A 23,096-nucleotide genomic window follows, 5' to 3' on the forward strand; every position below is an offset into this window, starting at 1 on the left:
ATATAAGTCTGAGTAATGCCATGCTCAATTTAAAGCGCATGTGTTAGAGGATTGTGGCTTCAATGGTGAAAGTGATTAGATATTCCGAAATATGTGATTGCAATGCAGTTAGAACTTCCTCATATGTTAATACGGTCTGTGAACAAAAAAAAAAAAACGCTGTGTGAATGTTTGTTGGTCATTTGCTACAGTACTTTCACGCAATATTATGCAGCTGTCTGACGGCTGTTAAAACGTTCAGCAAGTTAGATTTTGGTTTTCTTGGCCTAGTTGAGTGCTACGAGTGTTGGGCGAAGATAAAATCGCGTGTCTTTTGTGCGTTTCTTAAGCAGGCATACAGCCGTAATCGTCATTGTTGTTGTACTGTTTGGGGTGTTCAATAAAACAAGAATGCTGTTTTGTACTGCAACAATTTTTATTTCATATGTGTTAACAGATCACGCAAACAACTTGGACACATGCACGTAAGAAACGTACGCAGTGCATCGCGCGCACGCATAAAAAAACGGGCCTGTCATTTTAAAACAAATAATATAGAACAATCGACGTAACAGACGGCATGGTTGTCTAGTGGAGCAGCGTCGGCAGTACAAATATCAAACCAGAATGAAACATGAATAGAAAAACGGAGAGTAACAGGCGCTTTGCCCACGGCTTCTATGAGCCGCGCATATCGACCTATTGCCACCGTCCACCGTTGGTGGCGCCACCAGTACCACTGAAAGCAGCAGCGCACGAGGCGGATAGAGAATGCACTGAGTTTAGCTAGTTTGTGCGTGATCATAGAATGCGTATTTACGGGCGCCTCTTGTTTAATAAAAGCGTCACACTTACATCATGGTGCTTCTTTTGTGAGAGAAAAATATGCACCGACGCACACTATAAGTGCCTTTTTCCCCCTGTATGTTGCGATTGTCGGATGGCGCTTAATATAGTTTTAAGTTAGCTGTGGCGCAAACTTGGGAATGATTGGTTTGCGCAATTACCCTCGTGACTATTTTAATACAGACATTTTTATGCCACTTGCTGTAGAATGGTTAAGATACTGAATGAATGGAATGTCCGCAGGTACTTTTCGAGAGCGGCATGGGGTCAGTCGCGTTGATATGGCTAAACTAATTTTGTCTATCTCAGTAAGAGAACGCGTCAGTTGGTGAGTGACGCCTGGGACGCGTGATTTCAGCTCGTTGCTTGTGGTGAAGCTCCACAGTGATTTACAAAGAGCACTTTAGTGAAAAACCTTTTCCCCATTGGTGTTCCTTATAGGCTAACTATAGGATATGCTGCGGCAATCATGTGTACATCGTCAAAATTGACAGTTATTCGCTGTGAGGATCAATTTTGGCGCAAGGACGGTCGTGAGGATATGAGCCATAGCCTTTGTACGAATAAAAATGAGCGTATAAAAAAATTACTACACTGGAAAATAGGGCGCAGACAAGCCGACATCCCATTTGTGTACTAGTCAGCATTCGTGCGCAGTGGTTCACGTACGTTACCCAGATTGAAATGTTCAGTCGATCGCGACAACAACCGAAACGGTAAACTATTGGGATCGCTCGCGTTTTTCAGATTAGGTTCTTACAGCCGCCTGTAATGGAGCAGGCATGCGCCTCCTCGACCGAAGGAGAAGAGATGGATTTTTTGCTGCCGCGTTCGAATAAGAGACTATCTGAAAATGCGCGGTTGTTGTGTGTGACTGGCATGAGGCCAGGAATAGGGAGCGAGGCGGACGAGGACAAATGCGCATTCCGAATGTCACCCGGAGGCCACAAGCGCTGACAACGCAGCTCTTCTGTCGCCCACGGTGACAGATTGCCAGACCAGTATGCGTTGCCGACGTGCCTCTATTATATGAACGCCTGCATCGCACTTCCTTCCGACATTGCGTACGTGTTCGCTTATCGAGCTCATAGCTATAACAAGAGACTTCGAGTTGGCATTTATTTGATCTGGCACCTATGGGAATGGCACGTCGGAGGTCCGGCCAATTCAGTACGGTAAGTGTGGGCACTGTTCGTTCACACGTGAAGTTGTTTAACTTTACCTGGTTGAGACTATAAACTGTGAATGCCGTATAAGTGGTGAGCGACTACTCAAATAAACTTCTTGTACATCATTAGGTAAGCGAGCAGAAAAGAAGGGTAAGAGAGGATGGCGAAGAGCGTGGTGAACTACTTTTGCTCGACGATGAAACACGAATTGCTCTGCAGGTTGCGGCTCTCGCGCTTGTTGACTGGCGGACAACTCTTGAGCAAATAGTACAGCGGATTAACAGGAATTTGGGTGCAGATCGAGATACTACGCGAGTCTCGGGCACTAATGTCTTTTCTTTCTTTCTTTCGCCTCTGTAATGAATGCCTTGTAAGAGGTTAGTTAGCGCAGTGGTTAGGAGAATCACTCAATGACAAGATTCTCTGGCGACGTATTTATTTAAGAGAACCAATCATTGGGCGTGTTAAAATTCTACATTTGCCGAAATACAGCGCAAGAAAAGAATGACGATGAGCGGATTTGGTGAACACGGCAGTGACTAATAAGGAATACTTTTTGTTGGACAAGCATAACAACACTACACTACTAAACAACAACAAAAAGAACAACGAAAAATAAGCAAAAACATTGCATCACAGATCTACCCATGGATATCGAGGTGCTCGATTGCTATGCTGCTTAGCGCCACAAATGGCCTAGACTGACATACGCATGAAAAAGGCCTTGGCAATCTTCCGAGCTACCCTCTCTCGTTGCCTGGAGAGAAATTTTATACTTCAGAACTCTGGGACATTACCGCATCTCTTACAATGCAAATATGGATTTGAAGATGAGTGACCTTCGAGGAAAGCCCTATGATCATCTTTATTTCGGTAAAAAAAACTCCCGTTCATTCGCCAGCGCTACGTTCGTATAGTCCCCTGTTTGTGTTTGTTCATTGCACTGTTCCTTGCAAATATTTTCTTTTCAGCGTTACATATGAACCATGCTACAATGAAAAAGAAGAAAACTGGTTGGGCCCAGCGGCTCCCACTGCGTTTACTTATTTACTCAGTCAGCAGCAGTATGTCGCACAGGAGATTACGATAGTGATTGTTCGCTCGCTCATCAAATATTTTGCACCATGTTTCGACAACTAGCCCTGCTGCGATGAGGAGTGAGTCACTTACGCCCGCTTCAAGGAGTAGTGTTTGCTCTGCTCTCCAAAACATGTGTGCTGATGTCGCCGCTATAAGGGTACGCATTGCTGTCGAAGCCCGTGCACAACCAGGCTGCGCTAAAAAAAACACGGCGTCCGTGACGCACTTCCTGCTCCAGCGATTGCTTTTGTTGGGTACCGTCAAGGAGGTTTGACAGTCAAGGCTTTAAACCCCTTTGGATACAGTTAAGAACAACTTAGCCTCCGACATCCAGACAAAGTTGTCACTGAGCGTGCGCTTAAATTATGTCGAGATCTGGGGATATTAAGGCAACCGAAGTTAATATACTTGTCAACTATTAAAGGCGAAATAAGGTAGCCTTAGCATTGTTGTTGCTTATTAATTACTAACGTACACCTTCGTACATGCCTTACATACCTTAGTACCCTGCGGCATATTGGACTGTCCAGAGTACAATCACAGAAGCCTGACAGTGTGAATGAGCGATTGATGTGTATCGAATCGGAAAATACTGGTTGTATCATATCTGCTTCTGCGCGCCCTTATCTTTCGTTTTGAGCACAAACGTGCCAGTGTTTCATTTTCTACTATCTTGCTTCCCTTTCTTTTCACACTAACCTTCTCGCCCACTGTGGCTTTAAATACGATGCAATAAAGCAATTAGAGGGTTGTTTTCCTCAGCACGAGCTTGCGTCCTTCACTCGGTTAGTCGCCATGACTGATACACTGGTAATTATTGCTGTCGTTGTCTTCAGTACAAGCACCCAATCTGTTCACTGATCAATGACTTATAACACGACGCAATGTAAAGATTATTCCGGCACTCAATCCCGTTTAGTAAACTTACTGTACTAGACGTATATAAGATGCATCAACAGACTTGTAGGTTCAGAAGTTTCCCAATAAAGAAAAAAGGAAGTCAATCAAGTTAACTTGATTATGCAAAAATAAATGCATAAAATTGCATAACCGCACAAATGCATACCAAGTATAATGGAGATACAGCATCACTTAGAGAAGCAAATCCTGATAACAGGACGTACACTTAAATATTGCGTGAAAAGGTTCAACAAATCAAACGAATGTAACGAATTTAAAAGTGAAAAGTGTATTTCGCACACAGTCGTGACAGCGTCTCCTTTAAAAAATTACTTCACCTTCTTTGAGATGAAAAATAATAACAAAAAAAAAACGTGACTGACAAGCAGAACGGGCTTGAGTCCTCGGATCAAGACGCGGGTCTACCGAGAAAAATTTTTCTCTTCCGCTGACTCGAAACCGTTTCGCTAGAGCGCAGTTTCCGGCGCTGTGTGCGAGTGGCTACGTCGTTTCACAATTTCGCCGCCGCCAGAACAGAGTTTTCCAGCAAATGCACGTCGCGTATAATTTCGCCTCCACGTCCCTTAACGTTGACGAGAGAGACATGGAAGAAAACTGCGTCGCGATAAGCGGACGCGAATGTCTTTTTCTTTCTTTTGATTTTTCCACCCCGTTGGTCTCATTTCTCTCCTGCAGTTGACTCGTGAGCAAAGTCTGAAGAGAGTCAGAAGCTCGTCGTCCTCGTTTCCAGGATTAAAACGTATGATCGAAGGGAGCGAGTCGGCGGCAACGAGCACGGCGCGGAAAGAGGCCGACGGTGCTCGCATCTGTCTTGATCCCAGACCGCCTGAGCTCCCGCAAATCGGGCACCGGGGGATGTAGGGCCCGCTTCCTGACACAGGAAGTGGCGCATACGAACGCAACCCCCTCCCCCTTTCCCGCCCCCCTTCCCCCGTATATATGACCACACCAACCTCCTCCGAAGACGACGACGACGTAAACAAGAGAACGCGAGAGAAGATCCGGCGTCGTTCACTGCGCTATCCTTCAGAGACGACGAGCACGCGAGCAAGAAGACCGACGACGTCGCACGGAGCGCGAAAAGCGAAGCGAGCCCGGGAGAAATGTAAAGGGCCTCGTTAGGTTTTCGTGCCTGCCTCTTTCTACCCTTTGACTACGTCCTTCACACAGCAAAACACTCGACCCGGAGAGCATGTTGGCAAAACAAAGGAGCCGAAGGAACTGAGTAGATATACATAGAATTGGGGGGCAGCACTTGTTGCATGTGCAGTACATAGAGCTGAGAAAGTGGAGTCCGCTGTATGTCACCGCTGCGGAGCCGAATTGAGCGGCAGCGCGACGGGGATAGAAATGACAAATGAAAGCAGCTGGTAAACAGATCAACGTGGCGCGGCTTTTATTTCGTAAGTAGCTGTGTGTCAGCAGGTGTATATTTTGTGGAACTATATAAAACCACTCGTGCAGAAAGAACGCTACTTGCGTCTTCGTCGGTGTTGGCGTTCTTATACCTTCCCTCTTCACTCTAATGCTAAGCCTTCTCGTACACGTTACACTGCTAATGCTCGGGATTTAAATACCAGTCTTTCTTTCTTTCTTTCTTTCTTTCTTTCTTTCTTTCTTTCTTTCTTTCTTTCTTTCTTTCTTTCTTTCTTTCTTTCTTTCTTTCTTTCTTTCTTTCTTTCTTTCTTTCTTTCTTTCTTTCTTTCTTTCTTTCTTTCTTTCTTTCTCTCTCTTTCTTTCTTGTTTTCCTTCGATAGAATTTCGACAGGCCATTGCAAGTGCCTGCCAAATCAAAGAGTCTCTTGTATGCCTGACGATGGAGTTCAGAGACACCAAAAGCTTCCAACAATGAGGTGCTAAACAATATTAAGACTTTCGTTCTAGCCAGCGAGTTTCGCAAATGAAGCGAAGTTGCAGCTGCATGATTAATTGACCTGCGCAAATTTACTGACGACAAATTGAATCTCCTTCGCATCTGGCAAATTGGAACAGACAAAATTAGCTTTGAGACTGCGCTAGCCTGGCGTCGCGCTCTTGCGGCGTAACCACTTAGTTCCGAGAAGCTAGTTGATTACTTTGCTTTCCTTTAGCATATTTTTCTTTGCAATAGATGGTTGCAATCGTTCGAAGAATCCCAAATGAGAGTGGTGCCTCAGGACTAGCGAGTTAGACACAGTCGCGCAACGCTAGGAAAATTTTCTTCGTGAAAAAATGAGCAGCGCGACCGCAGGTTACTGCACCCCTAATGAGAGCGTATACTACGTTCGCGCAGTATATGTTTGTATGTATGGCTGGTCTAAGCTATCTGTCGTCATTACTAGAGAGCTTTAAAAGCTGCGTAGCGAAGCAGCTTAAAGCGCACCCAAACATTATAGGCACAATCGAACTCGGTATGCAAACTAGCCAGACGTCGCTCGGATTCTTTTGTGTGATGGGTAGGTAGCGTGGTATAACTTTTAATATGCGTTCCCAAGCGGCTATACTGACTAAATATTCCCCGGCGCCGTGTATGATATATGTATGCTACGCTATTCTGTTACCTTCGAATTTGGATTTATGCACAAGGAGGAGGGGGAAGTGCGCAAACATGGCCTGTAAAGTAGCACTTCTGAGTTTTCATTTGTAGATAGTTCAGAGAGCAAAGTTTTGACTAATTAACTAGTAATATTGGAATTACAAATCGAATAGCATTTCACTGCTTTCCTTCTGCAAATATACTCTCAGTGGCAAGAAGCAAGAGTGAACAAGACGCTTTAATTCGTCTTAATGTCGGACTCTGTTTCGGTTTACACGTTAAGAAAAGCCAGCGATTCATCACAGAATAGACTATAGTATTGTTTTACATTGAACACAACTATTTTGCCGATGCTAGTATGCAAAAAAATTAGTAACCGACTAGTTCTTCATGTACTTTTCTGCGCGGGAAATCCCGAGTGTAGCCCCTGGCTCTAAATACTGTGCATATGGTATTCATCCTCCTTGTGGCTCTTAATTCGTGAACCTTCATGACTGACGATAAACAGGCTATGCAAACACTATCAATGTAACGCAGTTAATTAGATTTCAATCTCTTTTAGTTCGAGCCTATAAAAAGAAGCTACGTGAGTACATTACTGCTGCGGTTTGGAACGCGCGCTCTATACCCGCCCAAAAATACCCAAGTGGAGAAACCGTTCACTGTGTGCGCAGCGTGTGCAAATAAAAGGACGAGGCCGCGCAGTATAATTGCGTGAGACCAGCCTTGACCAGAAGCCAGCCCACAGTCAAAAATTACAGAATTTCCTTCGAAAGAAAAAAAAAGAAGGTCTAATTTGCATACAAAGTGCCTTATCGGTTCGTTCGCCAGAAAGCGTCGGATCGGTGACCGCAACAATCATTCCTGCCGTCTCCTTTTCCGGGCGTAGTCAAACAATTTTCCGGCCTTTGTGTATCAGGGCCACAGAGTGGCCGAAAAAAAACCACCGAACGAAAGAAAAACACTAACTCACAAAAGAACACGCACATACAAGATTGAGAGAGAGAGAAGGAATGTAGGAAAGGCAGGGAGGTTAACTAGAGAATGCGTCTAGTTTGCTACCCTACACATGGAGAGGGGGAAAAGAGGAGTAATACAAAAACGAATTGGTGTATACGGCCCCGTTAGGGTCGTTCCGCAAATTTTCCTATCCCTATTTCAGCCTCGCCATATCGTTCTGCGAAGGTTTTCCATTTTTTTTGCCTCCCTCCTTTTGTCTTATACGGACCATTCTCCTATACCGCCGGCGATGCGCCTTAAGGCGTGCAGGCGGGCGACTCCTTTATCCAGCCTTAAATGGCTTCATCTATTATTCTCCATCGAAGAACAAAGAGCCGGGGCGGAATTAAAGATGTACGATCCCAGTAACAAGAGTTCGCAGCGGCTCTTGCCGCTTGTTCTGGAGTCCTTTCTTTATGCGGTTTCGCCGGGACCCAGCGCGGAACCGCCCAGGCCCGGCGAAGTCAAAGGGTAACAGGAAAACGAAACAGTTTCGAGCAAAAAAACTGAAAACAAAAAGTAATATGGGGCATGCAAGAACAAGGACTGGAAAGGCACCGCACGGCGAACGAGTTTGCGAGAGAAATCCGCCGTGGAAACCAATAAGACGGCACTATATACCCGAGAAGGGTATGGGGAACGTCGTACGCCGGGAAACCCGCAACTCACCTTATACTATTCTCTTCTTTGTTCGCAGCGCGATCGAAACGGCGCCGAGCCTATATTTGGCAATAGCCGGGCGGTACAAATGAGCTAATTAGACGATGGCTGTAAGCACGTGGCTCGAGGGCTCCCGCTGTAACTCGGAGAATCGAGGCGGCGTCAATAAGTTCTGCGCGACCTCTTCAAACGAGCGCGATTTAAGAACGGCAGATGGGAAGGGCTTACAGGATTTAGTAGCATCGAGAAGGCGCATCAGATAGACGTGTGCGGGGAGTCCCACCGTGAATGTCAGAGAGCGCGAGTGGCGTGTAAGTGGGGGGGGGGGGGGGGGAGTGAGTGAATGCTGGCCGATATAGGCGGGCGACGGTGCTTTAGGGAGTAATATGTCGGCCCGTGTCTGAGCGCGAGGACGATTCGTGCATGCCGCTAGGAAACCAATAAGGAAGGAAGAAAAACGAGAGAGGAAAGGTTTAAACAGTTTCGAATAACCGGTATGTCACCCTACAGTGGGGAAAGGGATGGCGGAGTTTAAGAGTTAGAAGAGTAATGTAAGTGAGAGAGAGAGAGAGAGCACGCACACACAACGTGACAGTCCGTCAGTCTTGTGTGGCATACGGCATTACTGTAAGAGCAAGCATTAGCCTAAGTCGACCAAAGCCAAGCTATTCGGCCTGACACGCAATGGAGCGTTGATATTTTAGCGTTACCGATTTGCAAGAAGCGCAGCCGAACAAGTGCATTGATTACGAAACAACCCCGGAGCTTAACATTATTCGCCATCATGACGTGTAACAGGGGCCATCTATAGGTGGATAGCAAAACGGCGCGTCGTCTGCTACAGCACTTCCGGTTCACGGAACCTTCAAGGCTCAGCTCTTCGCTGCTTCAAGTTGTGTGCGGTTCAGTGTAATCGGGGAGGAGGCAAGATAACTGGTAACAACCGCGTCGCAGAAAGTACGTGTTTTCTCCCCGATTACACTGAACGGCACACACCTTGAAACAGCGAAGAGCTAGTCATCGAACCGGCAGACGTCATTTTGCTATCCATCTATTGGATCGACACTGCGAAGAAAAAAAGTGCGGCTCAATCATCAGCTAGGACAAACGTGCACTTGTGCAATGCTCCGTAATCACGACGCTTGCATGGCATGTAATCAAGAGAGCAATTTCTGTCAAGACTGGTAAAATCACATTGACAGCGTTTACCTGTCCAAATAGTGTCCATCCCGCATGCGCTTCTTCCTTTCAACACAGCACGCACCTCCACGACGTCGGATTCGATTGGATGATATTGATTTCTTTTCGACGAGTAGGCGGCTTGTCTGAATTGCACTTCCTTTTTTTTTTCTGTCTGTGTGAGTCAGCGCACAGTGCGCACAGAAGATGGCTTTTTCAAGGAGCGTTATCTTCCTTGATATCAATGTATCGGAGTTCTTTTTCTACCTAAATATGGCACCTTTATTTAACTACTACACTTATGTTGCTTATGGAAATAACTGATCCTTGCAAGAATATATGCGCCAATAATTTTGCACTGTTTTAACGTAAAAGAATCGCAAAATAATAGTGTGAGCGCAGCAAACCAGTGACGGTTCTTTGTCATCTGTCATCATGATATCGAATTTTCGAAATGCTCCTTTTTGGCAGCCACCTCCTGAATGTATCCTGATGTGTTGCTCTAGAAGTCGAATGCCTTGAAAATAGAAACCTGCTCTATACTTTTGTTTTCGATAGCGATAAGGGTGCGCTTGCTTTAGATACATGTTTGAGAAGAGCCCGGCTTAATCATAAGTAAACAGCCAAAGCTCCTGTTTTGCAACAGGTCACCCGAAGGTAGAAAAAGGCGAGGCGGGAGACGGGAAAAAGAGAGGGAGAGAGAGAGAGAGAGAAGATCCAACGTGCCAAGTTATAACAGGCTCCGATGTAAACCGCTATAAGCTCGCGAATTTAAAGAAAAACTAGAATAACACGAAAAGAAAGCGCGTCAGTGAACAACATAAAAGAACGAGGGCTATCCGAGAAGTTCATCTCGGACGAAGGTTGTGTTTGTACAAGAGTCCTTTCGCTCAAATGTTTTTTTATAAGGCCGCGAGGTCAGTGTTGACTAACAGTGTAGGAAGTGTGGAGGCATATGGAATCCTCTTTCAGTACTCACCCCCCCCCCTTCTTTTTGTCTTTTTTTTTTCTTTTTTACTTTCCGAAGTCCATTCCGGTTCTCGAGGACACCACATGGGGAGCGGCAGAGCTGCAAAGGCCGATACACGACGAAAAACCAAACGTGAATGGCTGGTCCCCTTTTCCCTGTAGGATCAAGTGGCACTGGCGCGGAAAGCGTCCCCGAGATTTTTCAATTCCGAAGTGGAACGGGCCCGTTTGAAATCTTACTTCAATTACTCCTATGCACTGCGCAGGGGCTCGCGCGCCGCGGAGACTGGCAGGGCAAACGCCCGAGAGGCGCTCAATATCGAAGTCCACCCCCGTTGCCTCCATTTTTCAGCCACGAGACGAGGACACAAAAGCGGCCCTGCTGTGCGCTATCTATGATCGCGCGGGGCAAAATTTTCTTCCTTTTTACCGTTCCCCTCATAATATAGTAAGGGGGGAGATAAAAAATAAAGGTATTCGACAGCAAGCACGCTGAACCCGAAGAAAAAAAAAATACTCGGAAAACTTTTTTTGTGTATAAAGCAAACGAAATATAAATTATAAGCGAGCGCGCGCGCCGCTATATATCAACGGCTCCGGCAGGAATGGGAAAAAAACACGACACCGAAATTCCTGAGTCACATTGTGACTTGAGTGATTCTGGACGCCGCTTTCTTGAAAGATCGTGCTTTTCTTTGTCTTTTATTCATTGTTATCACTATTGATATTACCAATACTGCGTTAATTTTGGAGCGGGATCGCCTGTTTTGGTTGCAGAGGTCGTCGGCGAACGAAATTGCTTTGGTCGTCTAAGTTCAAAGCGATACTTGCGTACCGGAAGTGGTTTACTAGCTCATTCAGTTTTTCTTGTACACGCTCCTGTCCTTAACCAGCGGGTATCAGTCGAGTGTGGTAGTAGGGGGCACGAAAGTATGCAGCGACCGTCGGCTTCAGTATTCTTAGCACGAAGCTTTCTTCCGCAATTCCGCGGTTTTTCTCCAATGGCAGCCTCGCTCGACATTTCTTTCTTTTTAATACTACGAGGGAAGCGCACGTGCCGATCATTCAGCGGTCCTCTTAAAACCGCAGAAAATGCATTAGGCTTCACCGCGAAGCAGGAACGAACGTCGCCGACATCTCGCATTCGACGAAATTCCCATCGAATTGGGGATTTCTATAGCAGCGGCTAATGCGGCATAGAAAAAAAAAGAAAAGGAAAAACCCACTTCACAGCGGAAGTCGCACATAACGAAGAAAGCTATTCGGACGGATTTCGCTCAGAATGTTTGTGACGAATTCAGGAAAAAAAAGTTACAGAAATAAACCGAACCTGCATTTAAAGGGACTGTAAAAGGAAAGTTTAAATCAGGCTAGGTTATTCGTTGAGTCTATTGCTGTTTTATTGCGATAGCAATTATATGGACAGTCTCGGCTGGATTTTGCCGTCGCCGTCGCCGCCGTCATGCACCGTATATGTATAAGTATGTATATATATATAAAGGCCCCAAAGAAAAACAATTCAGAAAAATGCTTCCGAAGCGCGGAATCGAACCAGGGACCTCTTGCTCCGCAGCGAGTGGCGCTATCCACTACGCCACGAAACGCAGATCCTCCACGAAGCTAACGGCGAGCGTTATATACACACCCTTTAGCGCTGGGCGGACTCTGAGACAGCAGGCGATAATAAGCGTTTCTTCATTACCAGCGAGATGGCGCTAGGAGCCCGACGGGCGCATTTAAAAGTCGTCGGCGAGCTCGCTCGCTTCTTATATTTGCGCATGGGAGAAGCTTGCCCTTCCGCTGTCTGCTCGCGTTGTTTTCTCGTGGCGAGGGATAGAGGAATGTTTCACGCTTTCACCGTGATGTCCGCGCTCATGTTACGGCGCGCACGAATGTCACTCGAGCTCAGGGACGCCGCTAAACGAACAAACAGAAGATGAGCGCGAACTATCAAGTGTCACAGCTCGACACTTGAAGCACGCTAGTTTCCTTCGCTGCTTCGGCCGCCTTTGCAACAGAAGCGCTGTTCAAACTGAGAGTATCCATTGGCGAGCCTCACTTCGTATAGCATTAGTTCCTTGCTATCGCATTCATTGCTTCGCCCTTGCGGCGAAACTGTGATTTTTTTTTAACAGCGAAGCAGCTGTTTAGCAAATCGTTCCTTGTAAGGCAAACCAAAAAACTATCATCATCATAAACGGGTATGTGCCACTGAAATTGGCTAAGTCCAACTCCTCACCACTGGTCCACTAAAAATGAAGAAGCCAACAGTTCGCCCAACAAATGTCTGCGAAGCGACGGCGGCGAGCCGAAGACCCCGAGTACGTACGACGAGAGAACACTAGGGAGCGGGAAAGGCAACGGCGGCTGCCAGAATACCCCTAGCTGTTGGAAGGCCTACGCCAACGACGACGTGCCCGTAGATCTACGAAAGGTGTCAACGCTTGCTTTCAGGGCGAGGTTCTCTCTCTGCAGTTAGGACATCCGTGTCGCGTCTGTGACAGTCTGTTGTATAACTCGAAGCTCCCTGCGCTGAGAATCAACGTAGAAACAACGTAGCATCACCTAGCTAAACCAGAGAACATCTAAGCCCTAGCAACGACCTAGAAGCAATCTGCATTGTCTAGCTAAGGCCTAGAAACAACCTAGAAGCAACTAGATTAGTCTACGCATTCGTCCCGTATCGCTGTTTCAAGCCTTGCGAGGCTTTGTGCAAGCTTTGCCATTGTTTTTCCATTGGTTAAAGAAAATGAAGGTCAGAGCTTCATTTTTCGATTTCCCGATGAAATTTCCGCAGCTGAATGTCAGTGCGAGATCAAATTTGAAAGACATGTTTTGTGTCCTGGCAACCTTGCCTGAATACAAATGTTTTAAACATGCAAGATTAAGTCTCAGGCTGCCTTGTAACACAGTGTTATTCGTTTTCATCGACAAAAAGTGGGTACATAATGGAGCACGCCATCAAAATGTATGACGCCAAGGCGGATTGGTGCGGAAACCTCAAGAGTGGCATCCCCACCTGTATCTTTCTTTCGTGAGTTTTCTGCATTGAAAAATCTCGTCTTATCGCGAGACCAGTAGTGCTATTGGTGTTGCGACAAAAGCAGTTTATTTATCCAAGGGGAATCCTCTTTCCCCTGACTGTCCCTTGAAATGAGCGTCGAAGATTCTAGAGCGATTTTACAGCGCAAGAGAAATTACCCCACGAAGAAAAAGAGCAAACATCCGATCCTATAGACATGCTCGCACTCTGCAATTTCGAACCACCACAATTGTTCCTATTTCTTCTGCACGTAGGAAACATCGTGCTCTACAGGAAAGAGAGATCATTTCACTAAAACGAAATATACGAATCAGCATGAGTCCGCCCGTGTTTTTCCTCTCTTCAGCCCACTATACGCTGCGTGTTCAGAAGTCTTATCGGTGGCGGCCCATTATTTGACGAACGCAGAACTACGTATCATTGAAAACAATAGGCCACGGCAAGTGCAGACTCGCCGTGCTCCGTTTACAAGAGTACTCAGAAGCACGAGACTACGATGAAGAAGACAAATATAGTGCAATACACACACAGCGCCCACCTCTCTACACTCGTCTGTTAAGTAGGGCAGCATAAACTGTTTGTTTGATGGAAACAGGTTGTTGAAATTGCGCGCAGAGCTGAGGATCTCAGCTTTCGACGAATTCTGAGCTTTTGAAACGCACGTGCCACTAGCTCGTTCTTTTTTTTTTACTCCTGAACAACGGGAATTGATTCACTTCTCGCTGATGTTTGGCTGTTTCTCGTGGCAAAAAACTGGAGCACGGTAGCGCGTGTTTTTTTGCATACGCTGCAACGGTCTTGCCATTTCGATCTCCAAGTCGCGACGTTCGGTCGTTTGAAGATTAAAGGAAAATAAGGCAATGGATATTCTGACGGCGTTAGCTGTACTTCAGCGCTCGTAAGACGGCTCTTTCTCTTTTCTGCTCAGCCCATAGTGGACGAAGACGCAGTCATTAGAACTCGAGAATGTTCTCCGTCCCATCACTGAATTTAGTGATTTTCGAAACTCGAGCTCCCCGTAATGCACGCGTGAGAGCGTGGAACAAGACGGTTCCAAAGCAAACAGGATATTGTAGCAGCGTAAAAGCAAGAGAATGCACGCACAGTGGCATACGTACACCTCATTACACCGACCAAACATATAGCAGGCACTACCTTTTATTAGTTGTGTTTTGTTTTGCGTGCGAGTCTGTGTTTTCTTTGTTTTATTTCCTTCAGACAGAGAGATAAAGACAAGTGAGATGGGAAAGGTAGCATGGTTAACCAGGCTAACCAAAACATTCAACGGTGTTGATAGCGTTTTTGTAGTTATTATTTTTGCATTTCCTTAAACAAACACCGCTCTTTTTTTTTCTCAAAACTTAGCTCGAGGTCTCAGGCGTCCCGCGAATTTATTTTGAGGATACTGTACATTAAAAGCCTTTGTTCCCCTCCCTCGTTGATTTAAAAGTTTCATTGCAAGTTCAAATTAAAAAAAAGTATGCACATATTGGGCGAGAACGAGTAAAAGTTTTATGAAATTTTTAAAGTTTGAAGATAGCTGACCGGACAGCGTGTCCGTACACTTCAAAAAGAGACGTCGGTCTTTATTAATCAGGGTCAATAACTTGCGTGATAGGCAGTGAATTCTGTTACGGTAATTGAAAACATGTAAATACACGCGCACACATTCAAACACACAAACACAAACGCATGCAAATGCAAAACACACACACACACACACACACACACACACACACACACACACACACACACACACGCACACACACACACACACACACGCACGCACACAGGTACACATGCACACATACATACACACACGCACGCACACATTCACGCAAGCACACACACACGTGCCACGAATAAAGAGCAATGGTCGTGAAAGCGACTTGTGCAACGATAAAGCGAGGTAGAAACGAAACTTCGGCATCGCATTACTAAATTGAAATCTGTTTATCGTACCAGAGAGTTTTTTTTTCCCCACTAATACCCAGGGGGTCCGTAACAAACGACCCGAGTCTGCGAATTAAAGAGAAAACTAACAAAACGTTGCATCGTTCCCACAAAATTGATCATGCTCGTCGATATGAAACCGCCGCGTAGAAATAAACACATTTGAGAGAAACGGACCGGACGACACGCCGAAAGTTACAGCTGTGACAGCAGTATCAATTTTTATTGTTTGGGGGGCTCCATCTCGAGGGGAAACAGTTCGCCAAAGAATGCAAGTACGAAAGAAAAAGGGTATGAAGAGAAAGAGGAGAACTTAGCGCTGGTCGCGATGACAGTTGCTTTGGATTCCGGCCACGGAAGGGCATCGCTTTCGTACATTTTGCTGCACCGCGGTCTTCGTCACTTTGATAGATTTGATCGCAACAGACCCGAAGCAAAGGCTCGAGGCGAAAGGCAAAAGAAAAGTTTTGTTGCCAGAAGTTTTACTTTTGGTCACACCTTCATAGTGTACACTTTAATTCAACTCCTTTCCCTCTCTCCCGTTGGTCTTCACTCAACGTTTGTGCTTGTTCTTGCTCTTTGACTCCAAGCACCTAAAGAAAAAAAAATTTGCCAGCAACTTCTTGTTAGGAGACTCAGCAGTAAGCAAGAAGAAAAAAATGTGCTTCTCCGTTCCATCATTTCGAGGCAGTGAAATGCGGTGGCGGGATTTTCTCCCTGCTTCCGGCATCGCGAAGAGTTTTGTGGCTTTCAGAGATCGGGGCTTTGTGTTACTTAGTTTTTATTTTTTTATTCTCTGCGGTGAGACTCTGGTATTCTCGGAAGACGAATGGGACAGTGATGGCTAAGTCAATAAAAGAAAAGAAACGAAACTTTTGGAAACACGCGACAAATAGTTCCAGTGGTTTCTGGTCGGCTCATAATTTTTTTTCTTCTAGAAAATAAGGACGATATCAGAAGGACGCGCTCACGTGATCTGTAAGTTTACGAAACTCGGCTTCGGATGTCAGAAACCTCCCATTCTGATCAATTTACCCGCAGATATGAACTCAATACGGACAGTGTAGACAATCACCATAAAATACAGTCACTCAAAGTACACTGTCACGATAACCTCATCCTGTTACTTTAATCAAAAAGGCTTTGTGTTTTGATTAGGTGTTTTCTCCATATGACGTGTTTTTGGCGTGTACTGTGCACATCATTTAACTTCATGTTTCCATGCCCCTGAACAAAATACTATGCTAAGCGTGCCATCCCACTAATTTCTAAATTATTTGTTAAATAAGCGTCTCTCTCTCGATTTGTTTTCTGCTAAAACACGTATGTCTAACTGTTGTAAATCTCAAATTCAAAACGAACTTAAAGAATGTAATAAGCTTTAAAGCAGCAGCTTCCGCAAAAATGCGCAAACTGGAATGAACATTTCGCAAGAATGCATTTGATATGCAACTAACTGAAGCAAGACACGAAAACAGATCGTGGTATATTCAAGCAAAAAAATTTGCAGTTTCGAAAATATGTTCTTTGATGCACTGATTGAGTGCGTGGTGCATGATGCTGTACATGCCTTGCATTTACACTTCCTTGAGCGGAAGTTAGAGTTATTTTTCTTTTGTTTTATTTATTTATCCTATGCTGCAGAACAGCGACTTAAGCCGGACCTCTATCCCTCATTGTCTTAGGGGAACGGTGAGTATCGATTTTTTAAATGCGAAGCATTTCTTAGTGAACCTCAGGCATTTGGCCTCAGGCATTTTGGCCGTATCTATCTATCTATCTATCTATCTATCTATCTATCTATCTATCTATCTATCTATCTATCTATCTATCTATCTATCTATCTATCTATCTATCTATCTATCTATCTATCTATCTATCTATCTATCTATCTATCTATCTATCTATCTATCTATCTATCTATCTATCTATCTATCTATCTATCTATCTATCTATCTATCTATCTATCTATCTATCTATCTATCTATCTATCTATCTATCTATCTATCTATCTATCTATCTATCTATCTATCTATCTATCTATCTATCTATGTCTGGGCGCTCTCCTAGTCGTGTCCATAACTTGTAATATACCGAACTTGGCACAGCAGAGGATCAGTGTATGACGAACACGATTCACTGGTTATGACATGAATTACGCAAACTACCAGTCCCGTACGTCATGAAACCCTTTCTCTCAGTCACGCGTGGCACATACCCGCATATCAGAGTTCATGTTACGCGGGTATGTGCCACAGGTGATACAGAGTCTCAACCAACACAGCAACGCCAAACACACACATTGACACGCAAGGAAAATGATAATAATAATAATTGTTGGTTTTTAAATGCGAAGCATTTCTTAGCAAACCTCAGGCACTTTGGCCGTTTCTATCTACGTATCTATCTATCTATCTATCTATCTATCTATCTATCTATCTATCTATCTATCTATCTATCTATCTATCTATCTATCTATCTATCTAGCCGCCTACATCTGGGCGCTCTCCTGGTCGTCTCCATAACTTGTAATATACCAAAATCGGCATAGCCGGGGATCAGTGTATCACGAACACGATTCACTGGTCATGACATGAATAACGCAAAATACCTGTAGCGTACGTCATGAAACCCTTTCTCTCAGTCAGGTGTGGCACATACCCGCATACCAGAGTTCATGTTAAGCGGGTATGTGGCACAGGTTATACAGAGTCTCAACAAACACAGTAACCGCGAAGACACACACATTGACACGCAAGGAAATCGATAACATTAATGATCGCTTCGGTTTATGTTTCAAAACTACGATAAGATTATGAGAGACGCCGTAGCGAAGGGCTCCGGAAATTTTGACCATCTGGAAATCTTTAACGTGTACCGAGATCGCACAGTACACGGGCATCTAGCATTTTGCCTCCATCGAAATTCGACCGCCACGGCCGGGATCGAACCCGCGACCTTCGGGTCAGCTGCCGCGCACCGTAACCGCTACACCACCGCCGCGGACGCAAGTGAAAGCGAGGAAGCTGAAGACAAAACACCCCTGGAAGACGCTCAACTACCATCCACTCGTCCACGTGGTTGTGGACCACGTAGATTACGCAAAAACCGGGATAATGCTTTCTATAATAAATCTGCCGGGAGAACCAGGACTCTCATCATTACCGGTGATTTCAACGTTGATTTATCATGACCCAACAACGCCTGGTCTTTATACTGCGTGAAAGACGGCTTGGATGTGGACAGGGCATCAAAAGACCTAGCTGCCACATCCAGGGCAGCAGACATAGATCATTTCATCGTAAGAGGCATCCAGGATTTCCACCAGCTGTACCATACCTCGCACTTCACTGCACTTAGACCCATTGGATCCGATTAACAAGTCCGGTCCAGCTGCTGGGGCTCACTGATCACGGTGATAATGACCTTGTTCAAGAACTGACAAGAACCCCTTTCGCACATGCACACGGGTTCGCGAAACGTGCGTGCGTTCTCCGTCATAACGGACATGTATGAGTCTATAAGCATAACCACTGTAACAACTGCGAGTGTGACTGTAACGTACGTGCAGTGCGCCTGCGCGCGCCACTCGACTGTGTATATATCTAGCGAAGCTTTCCTGTATTAAGCTTAGTTGCGAGTAACGCCTGTCCTGTGCATCAGTGTTCCTTCTTTGTCTTGTTCGGATTCGCGCTATCCAGTATTGAAGAATATAAGCGCTACCTATCAGCTTACCGCGTCTGGTGTTGGTAACGCCCATGTGGCTGTTGGCACGTTACGCAACTCTATGTAAACAACTGGTTATAAAATACACATGCGACTCTTCAACATATGAGTGTGCGTATGCATGCCACTTCCACATTTCTCTAGCATCATTCCGTAACGGTTCGCTCAATGTGAAAAATAACCACAGTCACCATCCCGCGCATGCTTCGCATGTTTCGTTAACTCTGTCTTGTATTCTTGACCAGAGAAGAAGTACCTCATTGTTTCAGCGTGCACAGGATTGTTCCGACGGGCGACTCTGAACCATCGGTCGATAACTAGGAGGGCGAGAATTAGCACTGTTATTTCCGCGTCTTGCTAACAAAAGACCAAGACGTGTGTTACAAACGGTCACTTTTTTTACTTGTAAGAGAGCTTACAACGGGCTCTGGAAATGCCGCTCTTCCAGCTTTCGCTGTGACTGTGCTGCGGTTTCAGCGCAGGCCTGGCGTTTTTTTTTTCTTTTTGATGGCATTTCGATGAAAGCCAGGCGATCGATTCTCTCAGGAAATTTGCAAAGATGGCTTTCATATTTGGGCGCGATATAATGTAACGGGAACCCATAGACAAAGAGAGTGTGAGTGTGTGCGTAGGGAGGGGAGGGGAGGGGAGGGGAGGGGAGAAGTGTTCTTACGCCCGAGAAGGCTAACAGGTTCACTCCATGATCTCTTCGCGAATACTACACTCTTAATCAGGTTCCGTGCTAGATATAACCAGGAAACCACACATTTATCGACTGGTTTCCTGGATACAGCCAGCATTTAACCAGGAACTGATTAAGAGTTAGGGTTGTAGTTCGAGGAGCCGAATACATGAAGCATCTTGTCCTCAAATGTGCCCTGCCGTTGATCGGTTGCCTTCCCTGTATTACGTTCAGCACTACTATTTGTTGGAATTCGCTCTCACGAGCAATTTGAACGTAAGAACGGTTTGCGACTAAGCGTAGAAAATTCCGAGGATGCGAAAATGTGTAATTAACATAGCAGACCCTTCCAAAAGTTCACGTTTTGCCTCTGAGAATGAGGTCGCCAGTGTGGTTCTTGCTGTGCCGGCCGCACTTCGATATGCGGGAATGCAACAAATCGCTTCAAGTTTGATCTCCGCGCACGTGAAATGCGTTAACCAATCACAGAGTATTTGTACGGTGCCTGCAAAATGTTACAAGCGAAACGTAGTGCTTCGATGTTACAAAAATACCCAAGCTAAGTCTACGTTGTCGAAAACTTCTAAATTAAAAAAAAGTAACAGCGAAAAATTGCTGACGGTGTTCGATCCTATGTCTTTCAGTTTGGCACGTACCTACTACATAATCCCGATCTCTTTACAACAAACCATGTATATGTCGCTTAATCCAGAATAAAAAAGGAAGGAAAAGAAAATGTAGACGACAAAAATAAGTAAAGCACAGATGCCTCGACACGAACAGGCACTTGAAAATGTAAAAAAAAAATTCCCGCGTCTGTTAAAAGGAGGACAGCTAAAATTAAACTCGATGCATCAAGGGTGACAGGTGAAATTTCATTGGGATGGAATTGTCTGGCATTGTCTTATTTGCACCGACTTTTTGCCATCACTTTGGCTTGTCATAAACTCCTTCGCATTGGGCCTCCAATTATGTGGCCAAATTAGAAGCAGCAGCTCATACGTCAGTAAACAGTCCCTCTTACCCTCTACCGAACAAAACGCAGGGGTGAAACAGGAAGATGATATTAACGCCGATAGTTCAACGGCGCGCACCCCGGGGAAGTTTCGGCAAGCAGGGCAAATGCATCAGCATATCCCGCAGAATGAGGTTGTCGAAAAAAACTCAGCACATGCAGGGAACAGCAGCACGTGCTTCCGTTATAACATCAAGTGGGCTGCGACATATACCACTGGAGCTCAACCGTTGCAAGTGCAGTAACTATTTCTCCATCGTCACCGTCTCTTCCGCCGATCGCTTGTTTCAGAGCAGTGCCGAACACGGCCTGCGATCCGTCAAGGACAGTCGACGCCGGATGCGGCCGACAGTTGTCGGAAGCGGGCAGCGGATGCTCGGGAGAAAACGGGAGGGTGGCCTTAAGTGAAGTGCGTGGGACTCACCGAAAGGTTGCTCCTTAGTTGCCGGAGCCTGAATGAGGCCTCTGGCACGTCGGTGCGGGAGCGACACGTCCTGTGACGACGTCGTAGTCATCGCCACCGCTGCCAGGGACAACAGCGCCAGAAGACACGGAGAACACAGTGACCTCATCGAGAAGAACGACGTCACGACATCCATAAGTGCCGTCACCTCCTCCCGCGAGGGCTGGACGTGTCAAGCGAGAGAAAGCAATCACGGTGTCGCCGTAACCAGGGACATCGTCTTCATAATCATCACCGTTTGCCGCCGATCTTGCACTCCGCTTCACGGCAGCATCACGCCCGCGAAGAGAAGAAAACTTTTTGAAACGCGTTCAAACAAACTTTCTTCCCGCCAAAGTAGTTTCGGCTAAGTCGAAAGGGCAACCAACAAGCTGTCTCGCACTCGTTTGTTTTTCACACGCGACGGCACCAGTCCCATGCGCTGGCAGCCCGACAAACAGTCGCTGGACGACGAAACACACCTAGCCGATGCTGCGGGTTCCAGCGGATTAGCACGCGCTTTTTTGTCGCTTGTTGGAGCAAAAATCAAACACGGACGCCAGGCGAGGCGAACGGCTGCTGGCCTACCGAACTGGCTCCTGTGCGGCGCGCTCGCGCGCGCGCGACACTTGCCCGCGACGGCGAAAATATTCCGGCGGCGCGTTGGGGTACGCTCCGGGGCTCTTCGCGTTGTCTTCTCCCGCTCTGTGCTGCTGTGCGACCGACGGCGCTCGCGCATCGGCGCTCGGGCCCCGCAGCCCCCCACCTCCCAACCCTCCTCCCTTACCGATCGATGCTTGAGCCGCAACGCGGCGAACGGCCGCCGCTGCCTCAGAGGCGCCACGGTCCCGGCACCGGCAACCGAAACCTTTTCTTCTTGCCTTCATCCGCGCTTCGGCAGCGATGGCAAAAAGCAGAGGGGCCTGTTTGTCTTAATGCCTCTGCTGCCCGAGCCCGGATGGGCTCTCGACCCCCCCCCCCATCCACCCCGTTCCCCCCCTCCCGACTAGCTGTCTGCCCTAGATGGCGGTCTGCCCCAGGGGCCGGGCTGGTGGGACATTAGTTATCCCTAAGTGTCCTAATCCCCAGTCGGATCAGGCAGGGATGGCAGAGGGAGAGAGAGGGTACGCATCGACAAGAGCGACTAATGGATGCGTGCTACGCTGCGGCCGGCCTCACCCTCGACCTCCTTCTCCACGCCGTGTATCCTTTGGCTGTCGTGTGGATTTACTGGATGCGATTGTTTGGCAACATGCCCGGCAGCCTTTCTTCCGGGCAACGTCTCAAAGGTCGTCCCGTGTTCTCGTCTTGCCGGCAGAGGTTCAGAGGAACCGGTCGTTGCACTCCGACTCGTTTATGAACCTCCCGACTGCCGCGAAGGTAATAAATGCACGTATTGGAGAACGCTGAGCGCTTACTATCGAAGGAGTCATGCATCAAATAAGAATTCATCTGAAAGGAGCATGAAGGAGCTGTGTTGGACGGCACACGTGAAAAATTAAACGCGTAAACAGCAGTTTCCTGGAGAACGCAATGCACGTGGACGTCATCGCGAGTGTTGTCATTCTCTGTGTTTCCTACGTGCTTTTACTATTACCTTTGCTAATCATTAGTCGTCGCGATTAGGCGACGGTTTTCTTCGATTTGTAAGATAAGACGGCAGATATGTAGAGGATGTGCCTCATTCGCAATGAACGCATGGAAAAGTGGAGCATCGTGGTATTACGGTAGCTCAGAGAACAAAGTTACGATTCCCGCTTTATTGTTCCTGCTCCACTGGCTCGTTTCTTCCCAATGCAGAGCTATACATCGCCACACAAGTGTGAAATAATATTCGCGAAATTTTTACCTTTTATGTACTCAATATAAAGAAAATGTGTAATTTCAGATTGTTCTTAGGAATACATCACCACAGTGG

At 46.3% G+C, this 23,096-nt stretch overlaps 1 protein-coding gene across 3 annotated transcripts in view; it reads right to left on the bottom strand.

Annotated features, from left to right (window-relative positions):
- LOC119393700 (protein turtle homolog B) overlaps positions 1 to 21,407 on the bottom strand; it is a 337,896-nt gene extending 316,489 nt beyond the window's left edge. For 2 of the 3 annotated variants that reach the window (XM_037660827.2, XM_037660826.2), the window contains exon 1: positions 21,161 to 21,406. In XM_037660827.2, coding sequence (XP_037516755.1) covers positions 21,161 to 21,335 — 175 coding nt within the window. In that variant the 5' untranslated portion in view covers positions 21,336 to 21,406. Of the gene's footprint in view, positions 1 to 21,160 lie in introns of all 3 variants that reach the window. The other variant, XM_049416323.1, reaches the window with a different exon arrangement.
- Positions 21,408 to 23,096: the final 1,689 nt, after the last annotated feature.

Source organism: Rhipicephalus sanguineus, chromosome 5 (assembly GCF_013339695.2).
Source record: "Rhipicephalus sanguineus isolate Rsan-2018 chromosome 5, BIME_Rsan_1.4, whole genome shotgun sequence".
NCBI lineage: Eukaryota > Metazoa > Arthropoda > Arachnida > Ixodida > Ixodidae > Rhipicephalus > Rhipicephalus sanguineus.